We start from the raw sequence: 14,108 nt of genomic DNA on the forward strand, positions 1-14,108 counted from the left end.
TGTTGGTGAGTTGCTCCCATCCCATCATCTGCTGTAACTGACACTGATTTATCTCATCCCCCTGAAGATTTATTCTTGTTATCTGGAATCCGCCGATGATTTTATCATTTGCCTAAATCTAAAGTAGAAGAGAAACGAGCAGAGTAGACAAGTGTGCCACACCGGCAGTTATCACCCACCACTAGGGGGAGCTATCTGCATAATATATATATACTGGTGCACTGTGCTCCCCCTAGTGGCTGCAGGAAAGCAGAGTTTTATCTTTAGGTTTCACAGGACACTCTGCTGCCAGTATTAGTTATTGAGGGACATTTTTATGCCACTAATGTCAATGGGATTAGTGTTCTGGCACTGTTACTGGGGGTCCGGCTTTATGTGCTGGTAATGAAGCCTATTTGGGTGTCATTGTTTAGGGCTTACCTGTACTTATGGGCATGAAGAGCACAGGAATACCTGTATGCCATGTACCTTTACTTACAGGGCGCCAGTACAATCCAGTGCACCTTATGTGCTGTATGTGGTGTTACCTATACTGGGGCCTCTGCTGTCAGGAGACTGTACAAGCACCCAGTAAAGGCTATGCTCCACGGGGTCATATTACCTGCATGTATGAGTGTAATGGGGGTCCGATACCGGGGGGACGTTCACTATGAATGTGTGAGGAAAGCTGCAGTGTTTGTGTCTTTATTAGATCTGTGACTAAATCTTTTTTGGATTCCCAGATTTTTCTATGGCTACTACAGGAGAAGATGAATACAGGATGGCAGCGAGCCGCGGATCTCTGGGGGTCAGCAGCTTCATTATAACCGGACCCCTTGTCCTATTCTCCACCCCTGAGGAGTGATAAGCGGACACTGACCGGATTCTGTTTTCTTTAGGACTTCTACCTCCGCCAGGAATGTCTCTTCGGACCTGGATACTTCTCATGTGAGATTATATTTTAAATAAAAGTATTCCGAGTTAATCTAAAATTATTATTCCCTTCCTTTTATCCAGCATTTGATAATCCAGAACGTTTATTAGTCCAGCACAGAATTGCATCACAATGTAGAGTGAGCAGGAAATAGTTTTCAATAGTAGATTGTATGCTCTTCTGTCCCGGAATCATTCAGAATCTGTCAGGTCACATTGATGTTGGGTTTAAGGATCTTCCTGTAATTTTAATGATTTGATTCCTCTGGACATTGTGTGATTGATCCCTTATCTGCTTGTGTTTTCTTTCCAGCTTATCCCTGCACAAAGGAGGAAAGAGAACAACAACTTCTGATCTACTGCACCAGATTCCTGCCGTCACCGATCTTCAAGATGGAGGTCACTGATCGTACCGCATATTATGTCGCCCATGTTCTGTCCATAGATGTAAAAGAACCTCTCAGTAGACAAGTGACTGGATCTTTTCTTTCCTTAGCGCCTCATGCCGACCAACCGAGAAGCTCAGAAGAAATATCTGCCATTTCCTTTGGATGACGAAAAACCAGAGCCGACATCAATGCCAGAGGAACCGAAAGAAGAGGAGATGGAGATGCCCAAGGACGCAATGAAATATCGGGATATTAAAGAGTTTGATGAAGATGAGGCAGAAGACATGGAGGAGACAGAAGAAGAAGATGAGAAGGCATCAGAAGAGAAAAAAGAAGTTGTGCAGAAGAACAGCAACTCCACAAGAAGAGTTCAGAAGCAGCCGGCACGAAGGCAGAAGATCCGCCAGCAGTCCATCCTCCAATACGTTACCACCAACCTCAGAGGAAGGAGGAATATCATCTGGACCATCCTCCTCAAAGCAATGAGGCGCTGATGGACGTCTGAAGCTGAGTAACATCGACAGCGTCAAATCTAATATTAATAAAAAGAATTAGCATAAAATATTATTAGACTAATACAGCTTAAAAATGTAGTAAAACATTATAAAGACTTTTATAATATTAGGAGTAGTAATATAGTGTGTAATATTCTAATAAGAGCAATAACTATAATAATAATTGTACAATAATGATAGAAACCTATAAATAACAGCAGCAGGTTTGATCCAGGGTTTTTCGGACTGATCGCCTTTTCTCGGGGTCAAGAAGGAATTTTCCCCCTGAGACACTAATTGGCTGAATGTGTCCAGGGGTTTTTGCCTTCTTCTGGATCAACAGCTTTAGGAATAAGGACCTAGGTATTAGGACGGTTATAGTAGAATTAGCACTAGTGTAATAAAAATATAGTATAGTATAAAGTGTAATATTAGTGATAATAAAACTGTAATAATTTAATGAGTAAAGTAATAATATTATGTTATAATATTAAAAATACAATATGAATAATATTTATTAAAATCTGAATAGGTATTAGGGGATTTGATCCAAGGTTCTAGGACTGATCGCCTTTTCTCGGGGTCAAGAAGGAATTTTCCCCCTGAGACACTAATTGGCTGAATGTGTCCAGGGGTTTTTGCCTTCTTCTGGATCAACATATTTAGGAATCAGGATCTAATTTATAGTTTTAATAAAATATTAATACAAATGTTAGCAATATTGATAATAATAAAATAATAATAATTCAGAGAATAAAATACTTTTAACAGTAGAATATTAGTAGTATACTAATGAAATCATTAAAATAGTAGCAAATTAAAAATATCATAAATAATACTAATAATAAAACAACAGCATCTAGGGTAATGATTATAATAATTAGTACATAATTAACAGATATTAGGTGATTTGATCCAGGGTTCTAGGACTGATCGCCTTTTCCCGGGGTCAAGGAGGAATTTTTCCCCTGTGACATGAATTGGCCGAAAGTGTCTAGGGGTTTTTTTTTGCCTTCTTCTGGATCAATAGCATTAACAATAGGGATCTAATTAATTGTTAACAAAGAATAATATAATATAATAGAAATATTAGTAACCGTAAGTTAAAAAATAGAAATACATTTTTTAATAAATAGTGATAGAAATAAAATAGCAATATAACTTATAATTGTACAGTATTATTAGAAATACTATAATAATTGCATATTACATTATTAAGCATCAGCAGGTTTGATCCAGGGTTCTAGGACTGATCGCTTTTTATCGGGGTCAAGAAGGAATTTTTCCCCCTTGACACTAATTGGCTGAATGTATCTAGGGGTTTTTGCCTTCTTCTGGATCAAAATCTTTAGAAATCACGACGTAATTTATAATTTTACTAAAATATCAATACAAATGTTAGCAATAATGATAATAGTAAAATAGTAATTATCCAAAGATATCTAGAATAAAAAAATAAAACAGTAATATATTAGTAATGTAATAATAATATCAGAAAAATAGCAGCAAATTAAATATAATATAAGTAACAGTAATAATAATAATAATAATAATAAAACAGCATCTAGGGTAATGAATATAATAATTACTATATAATTAATAGGTATTAGTGAAGTTGATCCAGGGTGCTAGGACTGATCGCCTTTTCTCGGGGTCAAGAAGGAATTTTTCCCCTGTGACATGAATTGGCCGAATGTGTCTAGGGTTTTTTTGCCTTCTTCTGGATCAATAGCATTAGGGATCTAATTAATAGTAAATAGAGAAATAATATAAATATTAGAAACAATAGTCATAATATTAGTAATAGTAACTTTAAAAAATAAATAAATATTTGTAATAAATTGTGGTAGTAATAACTATATACATTTTAATACTATAGCATTATTAGAAATAGCATAATAATAGCATAGTATAGTATTAGGTATCAGCAGGTTTGATCCAGGGTCTTAGGACTGATCGCTTTTTCCCGGGGTCAAGAAGGAATTTTTCCCTTTGACACTAATTGGCGTAATGTGTCCAGGGGTTTTTGCCTTCTTCTGGATGAACAGCTTTAATTCTAGGGATCCCATAATATTAGAATAATAATAATAAGTATAATAATATTGTAATAGTAATGAAAGGATTGTGCTAATGATATTAAGAATAGTATAAACACAACAAATAGGTTAGTCTGTTAGTGTAGGGCCCCATCTGATGAGGTCGCCTTGTCGTTGGCAGATGGGCTTGCACAATTTGATCAAAATGTGCACTAAGAACCTCAAATTTATAAGTATAAGCAAATAAGAAAGTAATAAAACAGCCAGTATCAAAAATCTAACTTTGTGTTGTCTCCTTTATTTTTCTGTAATAAAGAAAAACAGAAAATTCAACACATTTATATATTAGTATCTCTGTGTTGCAATCGTGTTAGGTTAAAATTGCAACGTAACACCATAAGAAATCATTATATTCTATCCTGCAAGGAGACATACAATGTAATAGTCACCTGACACGTGCCACCATGTAACCCTAGCATAAAATATATTACTGGTGGCCAATCAACCAGTAATTGTGAGTTATAGAAATGATTAGTGACATTGCACTCAGTTGCATATATTCTTATAGGCAGTGGGAAGAGCAGTACATTTCCTACAGCTAATAGTGTCTGACAAAGGATCGGCTACATGCAAACCAATTGGCGGTTATTTAATAGACTCTTCATACCGGCCGACCATCACACTTCCATGCTCACAGTATAGAGTTGATAGGATTCGTTTTGCAGGACCCGGTCCACCAGCCATGTCAGCAGTCTGTGGCTGGGAGGACCTACGGCCTGAGAACTGCCTTCTTACTCCTGTAATATGCCGCTCTTCTTCTAAGCCGCCAGCCATGTACAATGTCGTTGTTGTGGCGTGATGTACATACGATGTTGTGCCAGGATGGCTAATCGAAAGAAGAGTCGCAGGAGGTAGATGGTGGTTTCTATGGCTCCTGTCCGATGGCCCAGATTACAGACATTGCTGATTGGACTGTGTCCTGCAATTGATTTGCACTAATTATCTTACTGAACAATCATCAATACAAGCACTTTATGCACATACTGTAGCTCAGAGGTCCCCAACCTGTAGTTCGGGAGCCACATGTGGCTCGCGGTCCTATCAATTGTGGGTCACGGCTGTCTGCCAGCTTGGTGCATTATCTTCAGGTCTAGCAAACAGGTATGAAGAGCACATCTGAAAATGGTGAATTTTGTGAGCAGCCCTGCACAGAAGAGCAGATCTGGATGCATATATCCTGGTATTAGGGGTTTTGAGATAATTTAAGTATGGTACGCTGGAGACAAGATGATACCACCTGTCAGAGGAAGTGCTTGAAGCTGGATGTGACAGTGTCTTGGGAGGGCTTTATAGGAGAATACTGAATGGGGGATAATTTGGGAACCCCTGGATCTTAGTATTCTGCTTTGGGGTGATTTTTGTGGAAAAGCTTTGGTTACCATTATGTCTGTAATAAGGGATTTGGTTGCCACTATTGAGAGGGGACGGGAACTGAATGTGGCTCGTGACCCTTTCTCAAGGCTGGATGTGGTTTGCAACCCTCTGTCAGAGCTGAATGTGGCTCTCAAGGTCAGAAATATTTGGGGCCTCTGCTATAGAGTCTGCCTATGGGGGGTGCATTATACTATAGAGTCTGCCTATGAGGAGTGCATTATACTATAGAGTCTGCCTATGGGGAGTGCAGTATACTATAGAGTCTGCCTATGTGGGGGGTGCATTATACTATAGAGTCTGCCTATGGGGGGGTGCATCATACTTAAGACTTTGTCTATAGGGAGCGCATTATACTAAATAGAGTATGCCCATTGGGAATGCATTATACTATATGGAGGCCTATGGGGAGTACATTATGCTATAGAGGCCAACAAGGAGTTCATTATACTATATTGAGAACTATCTGGTGCATTATACTATATGGAGGCTATCTAGTGGGTCATCATACAGTGTGGAGATTACAGTGAGGGGGCCATCATTCAGTTTTGGAGCCATTAAACAGTTTGGTGGCTACTAAGTGGTCAGTATACTGTGTGGGTGGTACTATACAGCAAGGGGTCATTATACTGTGTATAAGGGAGCTGAACAAGGGGAGACTCGGGACATTATTAAATGTAAAGTGGGCCCTTATTGTTATAGGGAACTCAGGTTACTGTGACTGTCAAAGGGGCACACAGGGCATTATTACTTTCTAGGTGACAAAAAGTGGGCACTGTTTTCTAGGGCACTTGCACACGGCATTATTATATTCTATTTTTTTTTTTTACCATCTAGAGGCACACTGTTCCACAGAGCAGATGCTGTAATGGGGTCACATATGGCAGCAGCGGCTCAATATTTGGGGTATCAGCAGGATGAGTTTGTGCAGGTTGGGAATAGATGGTGATGGCTTGAACATAAGAAGTGAAATGTGTCTTTGTTGTAATCTCTGCAGACTAGTCCTGGCTGGAAGAAGTTGTCATGTTGGTCTGGGCCAGATGGAAAAATCGGGAAAAGTGAACGATTCCATCAGAAAGATCGTCCTTTGTAAGTGTCCAATAACTGTGCTGTGATCTCTTATATGTTCTGTAGGACTGGTATTTACCACTGTCCACATGGTGGTAATATCCATGTTGGTCTTTATATAGAGATTATTTTTAGCAACAGTGCGGTCATCTGCTTAGGGTCTCCTCCAGTATTAGGGTGCGTCACCCAGTTGTAATCAAGGTTACCTGGTTAGAGGCCCACTGAGAAGTTTAGCCCCCCTGAACCCAAACCCTAGCTACGCCTCTGCACTGCACTGCACTGGCAGTTTCCCACGGTCCAGATGTCACCGCAGTTCAGGCTGTGAGGGAGCGCAGCTTCAGTGACGTCAGCGCTAGTCACTGAAACTGCTTTCAGATTCTCATTCCCCAGTGGTTTTCAGCAGGGACAGATGCATCTTGGCACCGTCCACGTTGAAAACTGTACATACCTCAGATATGGATTACTGCGTGGGACACAACTATGGACAGGTATGGTATATTGTTGGTTTGTTATTATTTTTTTATTACAGGAGAATGAGGGCGTCGCAGGAATTAGGTGTGTAATAAAGATGGGAAACTGTGTATTGTTTTATTTCATTAAAATACTTTACTCATGTTGTCTCTTTATTTAACCTTTCACAATTATAGGATTAGTAATGGATAGGTGTCTTATTGACACCTCTCCATTACTAAGCCACACTTGATGTCACCTTAAAATATAAAGGTGACATTAACCACCAAACTATTACCCCACTTGCCACCGCTACAGGGCAAGTGGAAAGAGCAAGGCTAAGTGTCGGAATTGGTCGCTTCTTGCAGATACACCTTTTCTGGGGCGGCTGAGTGTTGATGTTTTTATCCAGGGGGGGCAATATCCATGGTCTCTTCCTAGGCTATTAATATCAGCCCGCAGCTGTCTGCATTGCCTTATAGGGGTACCCCACGTCATTTTTTTTTTGGTGGTCCTTTATTTTAGCAGCCAGTAAAGGCTAAGTATACAGCTGTGAGCTTTAGTGATGAGCGAGTGTACTCGTTGCTCGGGTTTTCCCGAGCACGCTCGGGTGATCTCTGAGTATTTGTTAACCCCTTTCTGTCATTGGACGTACTATTCCGTCCATGTGGGGTGGGCCCTACTTCCCAAGGACGGAATAGTACGTCCAGCGCGATCAGCCGCGCTCACGGGGGGAGCGTGGTCGGGTGTCAGCTGACTATCGCAGCTGACATCCGGCACTATGTAAATTTATCAAAAGTCCCAAAATATTTGGCACACCTCAAAATCATACTCATAAACCAACAATCCCCAAAATATTATCCGGGAAAGAAAATGGGCATGGACTAGATTTAAATTTTCAAATTTAAAACAAATTTTAATAGATACATATCATTAAAATACACAAAACTACAAAAAACACGGGTAAAGCTCACAGTACATATGGTTGGGAACAATAAATAAAAAAATAAAAAATAGCGGGTAATGCACACTCCATACAGCCATTAAAGACCCATCAATTGCATCCTAAACTGTGTTTGTAAATAACCAGTTGTCTTCACTCGCGGTTTGTTTCAAAATAAAGTGCAAAATCACTATTATAGCATGTGTGTTGCTGAGCTACTGCATAGTATAAAACTGCACAATACTTAATCAAATGGGGCCCAAACACCCTCCATATCCTGCTATACACAAATGCAGTTATTCAGCACACAAAGCAACATTAGTGAGCTGTCATGTAGAGTATAAATGTACGTAAACTTACATGATCAGCTACCCCGATAAGTACTGTTCCACAACGACCCCTTAACTAAAAAAAATGATATAAATGAGGTATCGCTGTAATCGTACTGACCCGAAGAATAAAACTGCTTTATCCATTTTACCAAGTGTGGAACGGTATAAAAGAAATTCATGAATAGCTGGTTTTGGTCATTCTGCCTCACAAAAATCGGAATAAAAAGCGATCAAAAAATGTCACGTGCCCGAAAATGTTACCAATAAAAACGTCAACTCGTCCCGCAAAAAACAAGACCTCACATGACTCTGTGGACCAAAATATGGAAAAATTATAGCGCTCAAAATGTGGTAACGCAAAAAACATTTTTTGCAATAAAAAGCGTCTTTTAGTGTGTGACAGCTGCCAATCAAAAATCCGCTAGAAAACGCGCTATAAATAGTAAATCAAACCCCCCTTCATCACCCCCTTAGTTACGAAAAATTAAAAAATTTAAAAAAATGTATTTATTTCCATTTTCCCATTAGGGTTAGGGCTAGGGTTAGGGCTAGGGTTAGGGCTAGGGTTAGGGTTAGGGTTAGGGTTAGGGTTGGGGCTAGGGTTAGGGCTACAGTTAGGGTTAGGGTTGGGGCTAAAGTTAGGTTTGGGGCTAAAGTTAGGGTTAGGGTTTGGATTACATTTACGGTTGGGAATAGGGTTGGGATTAGGGTTAGGGGTGTGTCAGGGTTAGGGGTGTGGTTAGGGTTACAGTTGAGATTAGGGTTAGGGGTGTGTTTGGATTAGGGTTTCAGTTATAATTGTGGGGTTTCCACTGTTTAGGCACATCAGGGGCTCTCCAAACGCGACATTGCGTCCGATCTCAATTCCAGCCAATTCTGCATTGAAAAAGTAAAACAGTGCTCCTTCCCTTCCAAGCTCTCCTGTGCGCACAAACAGGGGTTTACCCCAACATATGGGGTATCAGTGTACTCAGGACACATTGGACAACAACTTTTGGGGTCCAATTTCTCCTGTTACCATTGGGAAAATACAAAACTGGGGGCTAAAATATAATTTTTGTGTAAAAAAAATATATTTTTTATTTTTACGGCTCTGCGTTATAAACTGTAGTGAAACACTTGGGGGTTCAAAGTTCTCACAACACACCTAGATAAGTTCCTTGGGGGGACTAGTTTCCAATATGGGGTCACTTATGGGGGGTTTCTACTGTTTAGTTACATCAGGGGCTCTGCAAATGCAACATGACGCCTGCAGACCAATCCATCTAAGTCTGCATTCCAAATGGTGCTCCTTCCCTTCCGAGCTCTGCCATGCACCCAAACGGTGGTTTCCCCCCCACATATTGGGTATCAGCGTACTCAGGACAAATTGGACAACAACTTTTGGGGTTCAATTTACACTGTTTCCCTTGGAAAAATACAAAACTGGGGGCTAAAAAATAATTTTTGTGGAAAAAAAAGGATTTTTTATTTTCACGGCTCTGCGTTATAAACTGTAGTGAAACACTTGGGGTTCAAAGTTCTCACAACACATCTAGATAAGTTCCTTGGGGGGTCCAGTTTCCAATATGAGATTACTTGTGGGGGGTTTCTACGGTTTAGGTACATTAGGGGCTCTGCAAATGCAACATGACGCCTGCAGACCATTCCATCTAAGTCTGCATTCCAAATGGCGCTCCTTCCCTTCCGAGCTCTGCCATGCGCCCAAACAGTGGTTTACCCCCACATATGAGGTATCAGCGTACTCAGGACAAATTGGACAACAACATTTGGGGTCCAATTTCTTCTCTTACTCTTGGGAAAATAAAAAATTAGGGGCAAAAAAAATCATTTTTGTGAAAAAATATGATTTTTTATTTTTACGGCTCTGCATTATAAACTTCTGTGAAGCACTTGGTGGGTCAAAGTGCTCACCACACATCTAAATAAGTTCCTTAGGGGGTCTAGTTTCCAAAATGGTGTCACTTGTGGGGGGTTTCAATGTTTAGGCACATCAGGAGCTCTCCAAACGCAACATGGCATCCCATCTGAATTCCAGTCAATTTTGCATTGAAAAGTCAAATGGCGCTCCTTCGCTTCTGAGCTTTGCCATGCGCCCAAACAGTGGTTTACCCCCACATATGGGGTATCTGCATACTCAGGACAAATTGTACAACAACTTTAGGAGTACAAATTCTTCTCTTACCCTTGGGAAAATAAAAAATTGAGGGCAAAAAGATCATTTTTGTGAAAAAATATGATTTTTTATTTTTACGGCTCTGCATTATAAACTTCTGTGAATCACTTAATGGGTCAAAGTGCTCACCACACATCTAGATAAGTTCCTTAGGGGGTCTACTTTCCAAAATGGTGTCAATTGTGGGGGGTTTCAATGTTTAGGCACATCAGGGGCTCTCCAAACGCAACATGGCGTCCCATCTGAATTTCAGTCAATTTTGCATTGAAAAGTCAAATGGCGCTCCTTCGCTTCCGAGCTCTGCCATGCGCTCAAACATTGCTTTACCCCCACATATGGGGTATCGGCGTACTCAGGACAAATTGTACAACAACTTTTGGGATCCATTTTCTCTTGTTACCCTTGGTAAAATAAAATAAATTGGAGCTGAAGTAAATTTTTTGTGTAAAAAAGTTAAATGTTCATTTTTATTTAAACATTCCAAAAATTCCTGTGAAACACCTGAAGGGTTAATAAACTTCTTGAATGTGGTTTTGAACACCTTGAGGGATGCAGTTTTTAGAATGGTGTCACACTTGGGTATTTTCCATCATATAGACCCCTCAAAATGACTTCAAATGTGATGTGGTCCCTAAAAAAAAAATGGTGTTGTAAAAATGAGAAATTGCTGGTCAAGTTTTAACCCTTTTAACTCCCTAACAAAAAAAAATGTTGGTTCCAAAATTGTGCTGATGTAAAGTAGACATGTGGGAAATGTTACTTATTAAGTATTTTGTGTGACATATCTCTGTGATTTAATTGTATAAAAATTCAAAGTTGAAAAATTGCAAAATTTTAAAATTTTTTGCCAAATTTCCATTTTTTTCACAAATAAACGCAGGTAATATCAAATAAATTTTACCACTATCATGAAGTACAATATGTCACGAGAAAACAATGTCAGAATCACCGGGATCCGATGAAGCGTTCCAGAGTTATAACTTCATAAAAGGACAGTGGTCAGAATTGTAAAAATTGTCCCGGTCATTAACGTGCAAACCACCCTTGGGGGTAAAGGGGTTAATGTACGGAGATTACGTTTTCATCGCCTCCAGGCTGAGTACATGTGGGGGTTGCCTGGTTGCTAGGGAATCCCCACATGTAATCAAGCTGGCTAATAGCTGTAAATCATTCAGCTGCCGCGATGAAAACTTAATCTCCGAACACTAACAAATACTCGGAGATCACCTGAGCATGCTCTGGAAAACCCGAGCAACGAGTATATTCGCTCATCACTAGTGAGCTTATATTAATAGCCTGGGAAGCTCCATGGGTATTAGCTCCATTCTGGGCTATACACATCTGCCCCCAGTCGCTGGCTTTCCCTCTGCCGGTTTTGAAAATTGTGCGGGAGCCCACGCCTGTTTTTTCCCCAATTTTTTTTTTTTTAAGTTAAATACATGTCCAGTAATTTGCACACATACTGTAATAACTGTATTTGTCACACATATCTTTATATCTACCTATTCTTTTTGTATTTACTGTATGTAATCCATCTCTTCTATCCTGTCGGCTCCAGCAGTGATTTTACAGAACCCGACAAATGAATTACCGGCTATTCTTCTATCTCTCTCTATCTAAGTAATATAAATACACACACATATATGTGTGTGTGTGTCACTGACATATACTGTATATATACTAGATGGTGGCCCGATTCTAATGCATCGGGCATTCTAGAATATGTATGTAGTATATAGCACAGCCCACGCAGTATATAACACAGTCTACATAGTAAATAGCACAGCCCATGCAGTATATAACACAGGCACGTAGTAAATAACACAGTCCACGTAGTATATAGCACAGCCCACGTACTATATTGCACAGCCACGTAGTATATAGCACAGCGCACGCAATATATAACACAGCCCACGTAGTATATTGCACAGCCCACGTAGTATATAACACAGCCCACGTAGTATATAGCACAGCCACGCAGTATATAACACAGCCCACATAGTATATTGCACAGCCACGTAGTATATAGCACAACACACATAGTATATAGCACAGTGATGTACTATATAACACCGCACACGCAGTATATAGCACAGCCCACGTAGTATATAGCACAGCGACGTACTATATAACACAGCCCACGCAGTATATAACACAGCCCACGTAGTATGTAACACAGCCCATGTAGTATATAGCAATGTGGGCACCATATCCCTATTAAAAAAACAAGTAAAATAAAAAATAGTTATATACTCACCTTCCGTCGGCCCCTGGATCCAGGCCAGGCCTTTACCGATGCTCGTCGCGACGCTCCGTTCCAAGTAATGCCTTGCGGCAAGAACACGTGTTGATGTAGCGGTGTCGCAAGACCACTAAGTCATGTCCGGTCATTGCCGCAATGCATTCTTGGGACCGGAGCGTCGCGAGGACCGATAAAGGCTGGCGCGGAAGGTGAGAATATAATGTTTTTTTAATTATTATTTTTAACATTATATGTGCAGCGCCCCCACTGCCGCAGGGCCGAGGGGTACCCGGTACCGGGCCTCTGAGTCTCTGCTCTGGGGTTGTCACGGTGGCTAGACCCGGTCCGTGACCCTGCTGAGGGGCGCCCAATGAAAGGTGTGGATGGTGGTGGTAGTGCGGTGCAGTGCTGGTCACAGTAAATAACGAGGACACCAGGTTGCAGTCTCTTTACCTCTTTACTGAAGGCTTCAGGATCCTCAGTCTGGAATACGGTTAATCAGGCTGCGCAAGTCCGGTCGGTCCGATGGCACCTCCAGAGTTCCCTTTGCAGGTGAAAATCTATGCCTACCTTCTAGCGCTTGTGTGTTGCGGTCCTCCCCTGCTGTGCTCACGGGATAGTCCCCACAACTGTTGTGTCTGTTTCTCGTGTTCCCTCACAACTCGATTCTGATGTTCTTCTTCGTCCCCCAGATGATATGGCTAGGATTCATCCGTATGACGGGTAGGCTCGGAGCTCTTCCAGGACCCTAGTGTCGCCCCTCTCCACTGGTTGCCCCCTATGTCTTCGTAGGTGATTGGTGTGAGACAGCCCGCCTATAGCTAACTGTCCTGCCGTAGGTTTGAAGTACTGCTTGGAGCCTAGTACCTCCTCGGCGTTCCGGCCACCGGCTACGCGCCTCAGTAGGATGTTGCCTCGTCTTACAGCACGACTCCTACTGGTATTTCTCCTTGTTGCGTTGATCTCGTTTCTCACTCAGCACAATATACCTCGCTTCTTGTCCTTTCTTAGGGCACCGCCGCTATCTAGTGCAGGCGCGGTCCCGTAACGTTCTCTCTGTTCGCTAGGCCTCTGTCAGGATCCCACCCCTGACAGGGACCCCCCTGAGTCTCTCCCCGCAACACCCTCTGCCACAGGATCTTGCCTGTTCGATTCCCAGTCAGCTTCTCTCTAACTTCCTATCCAACCCCCAGTTTTACCAGATTGTGAGGAGTGGCCTAATACATAGTACCCTTAGCTCCCCCTGGAGGCCAGACTGTGAAGTGTATTGGTGTCTGTGATACCTGGTCAGGTGAACCCCTTCAGTGCCATCAGACGTACCATAGCCCCCCTTAGCGGCGGAGCATCAGTACTGCAACGACCAGGACTCTGGGCAGGATGGGAGGAGTCAGGGGTCACATGATCAGTGGCCTCAGTGTATGCAAGACTCTGCTGTGCTGGTTGTCATGGTGCTGGAAGAAAGTAAGCTTATGTGTGGGGTCAGGAGGGGTTTACAGTGTGGATGTAGCAGAGCCGTGTGTGTACGGAGCGGAGTCATGTGTGTACGAGCTGTACGGAGCTGAGCCGCATGTGTACGAGGTGTACGGAGCGGAGCTGCATGTGTACGAGGTGTACGGAGCCGAGCCGCGTGTGTAC

The 14,108-nt window shown here is 41.6% G+C and overlaps 1 protein-coding gene across 1 annotated transcript; it reads left to right on the top strand.

The window, feature by feature from the left end:
* The first annotated feature begins 727 nt into the window (after positions 1-727).
* On the top strand, positions 728-1,799 carry LOC143769181 (uncharacterized). The gene is made up of 4 exons (XM_077257745.1): positions 728-787; positions 879-927; positions 1,226-1,311; positions 1,409-1,799. Exons 1-4 carry the CDS (start codon positions 731-733, stop codon positions 1,793-1,795), a joined length of 579 nt encoding a protein of 192 aa, XP_077113860.1. The 5' UTR covers positions 728-730; the 3' UTR covers positions 1,796-1,799.
* Positions 1,800-14,108: the final 12,309 nt, after the last annotated feature.

Source organism: Ranitomeya variabilis, chromosome 4 (genome assembly GCF_051348905.1).
Source record: "Ranitomeya variabilis isolate aRanVar5 chromosome 4, aRanVar5.hap1, whole genome shotgun sequence".
NCBI classification, from domain to species: Eukaryota; Metazoa; Chordata; class Amphibia; order Anura; family Dendrobatidae; genus Ranitomeya; species Ranitomeya variabilis.

What these genes read in the sequence shown, in the direction of transcription:
- LOC143769181 (XM_077257745.1), top strand. Translation starts at nt 731, where the DNA reads ATGGCTACTACAGGAGAAGATGAATACAGGATGGCAGCGAGCCGCGGA. An exon ending in CGGACCTGGATACTTCTCAT is followed by an intron (nt 928 to 1,225) that starts GTGAGATTATAT and finishes TTTTCTTTCCAG; the next exon opens with CTTATCCCTGCACAAAGGAG. An exon ending in CACCGATCTTCAAGATGGAG is followed by an intron (nt 1,312 to 1,408) that starts GTCACTGATCGT and finishes TTCTTTCCTTAG; the next exon opens with CGCCTCATGCCGACCAACCG.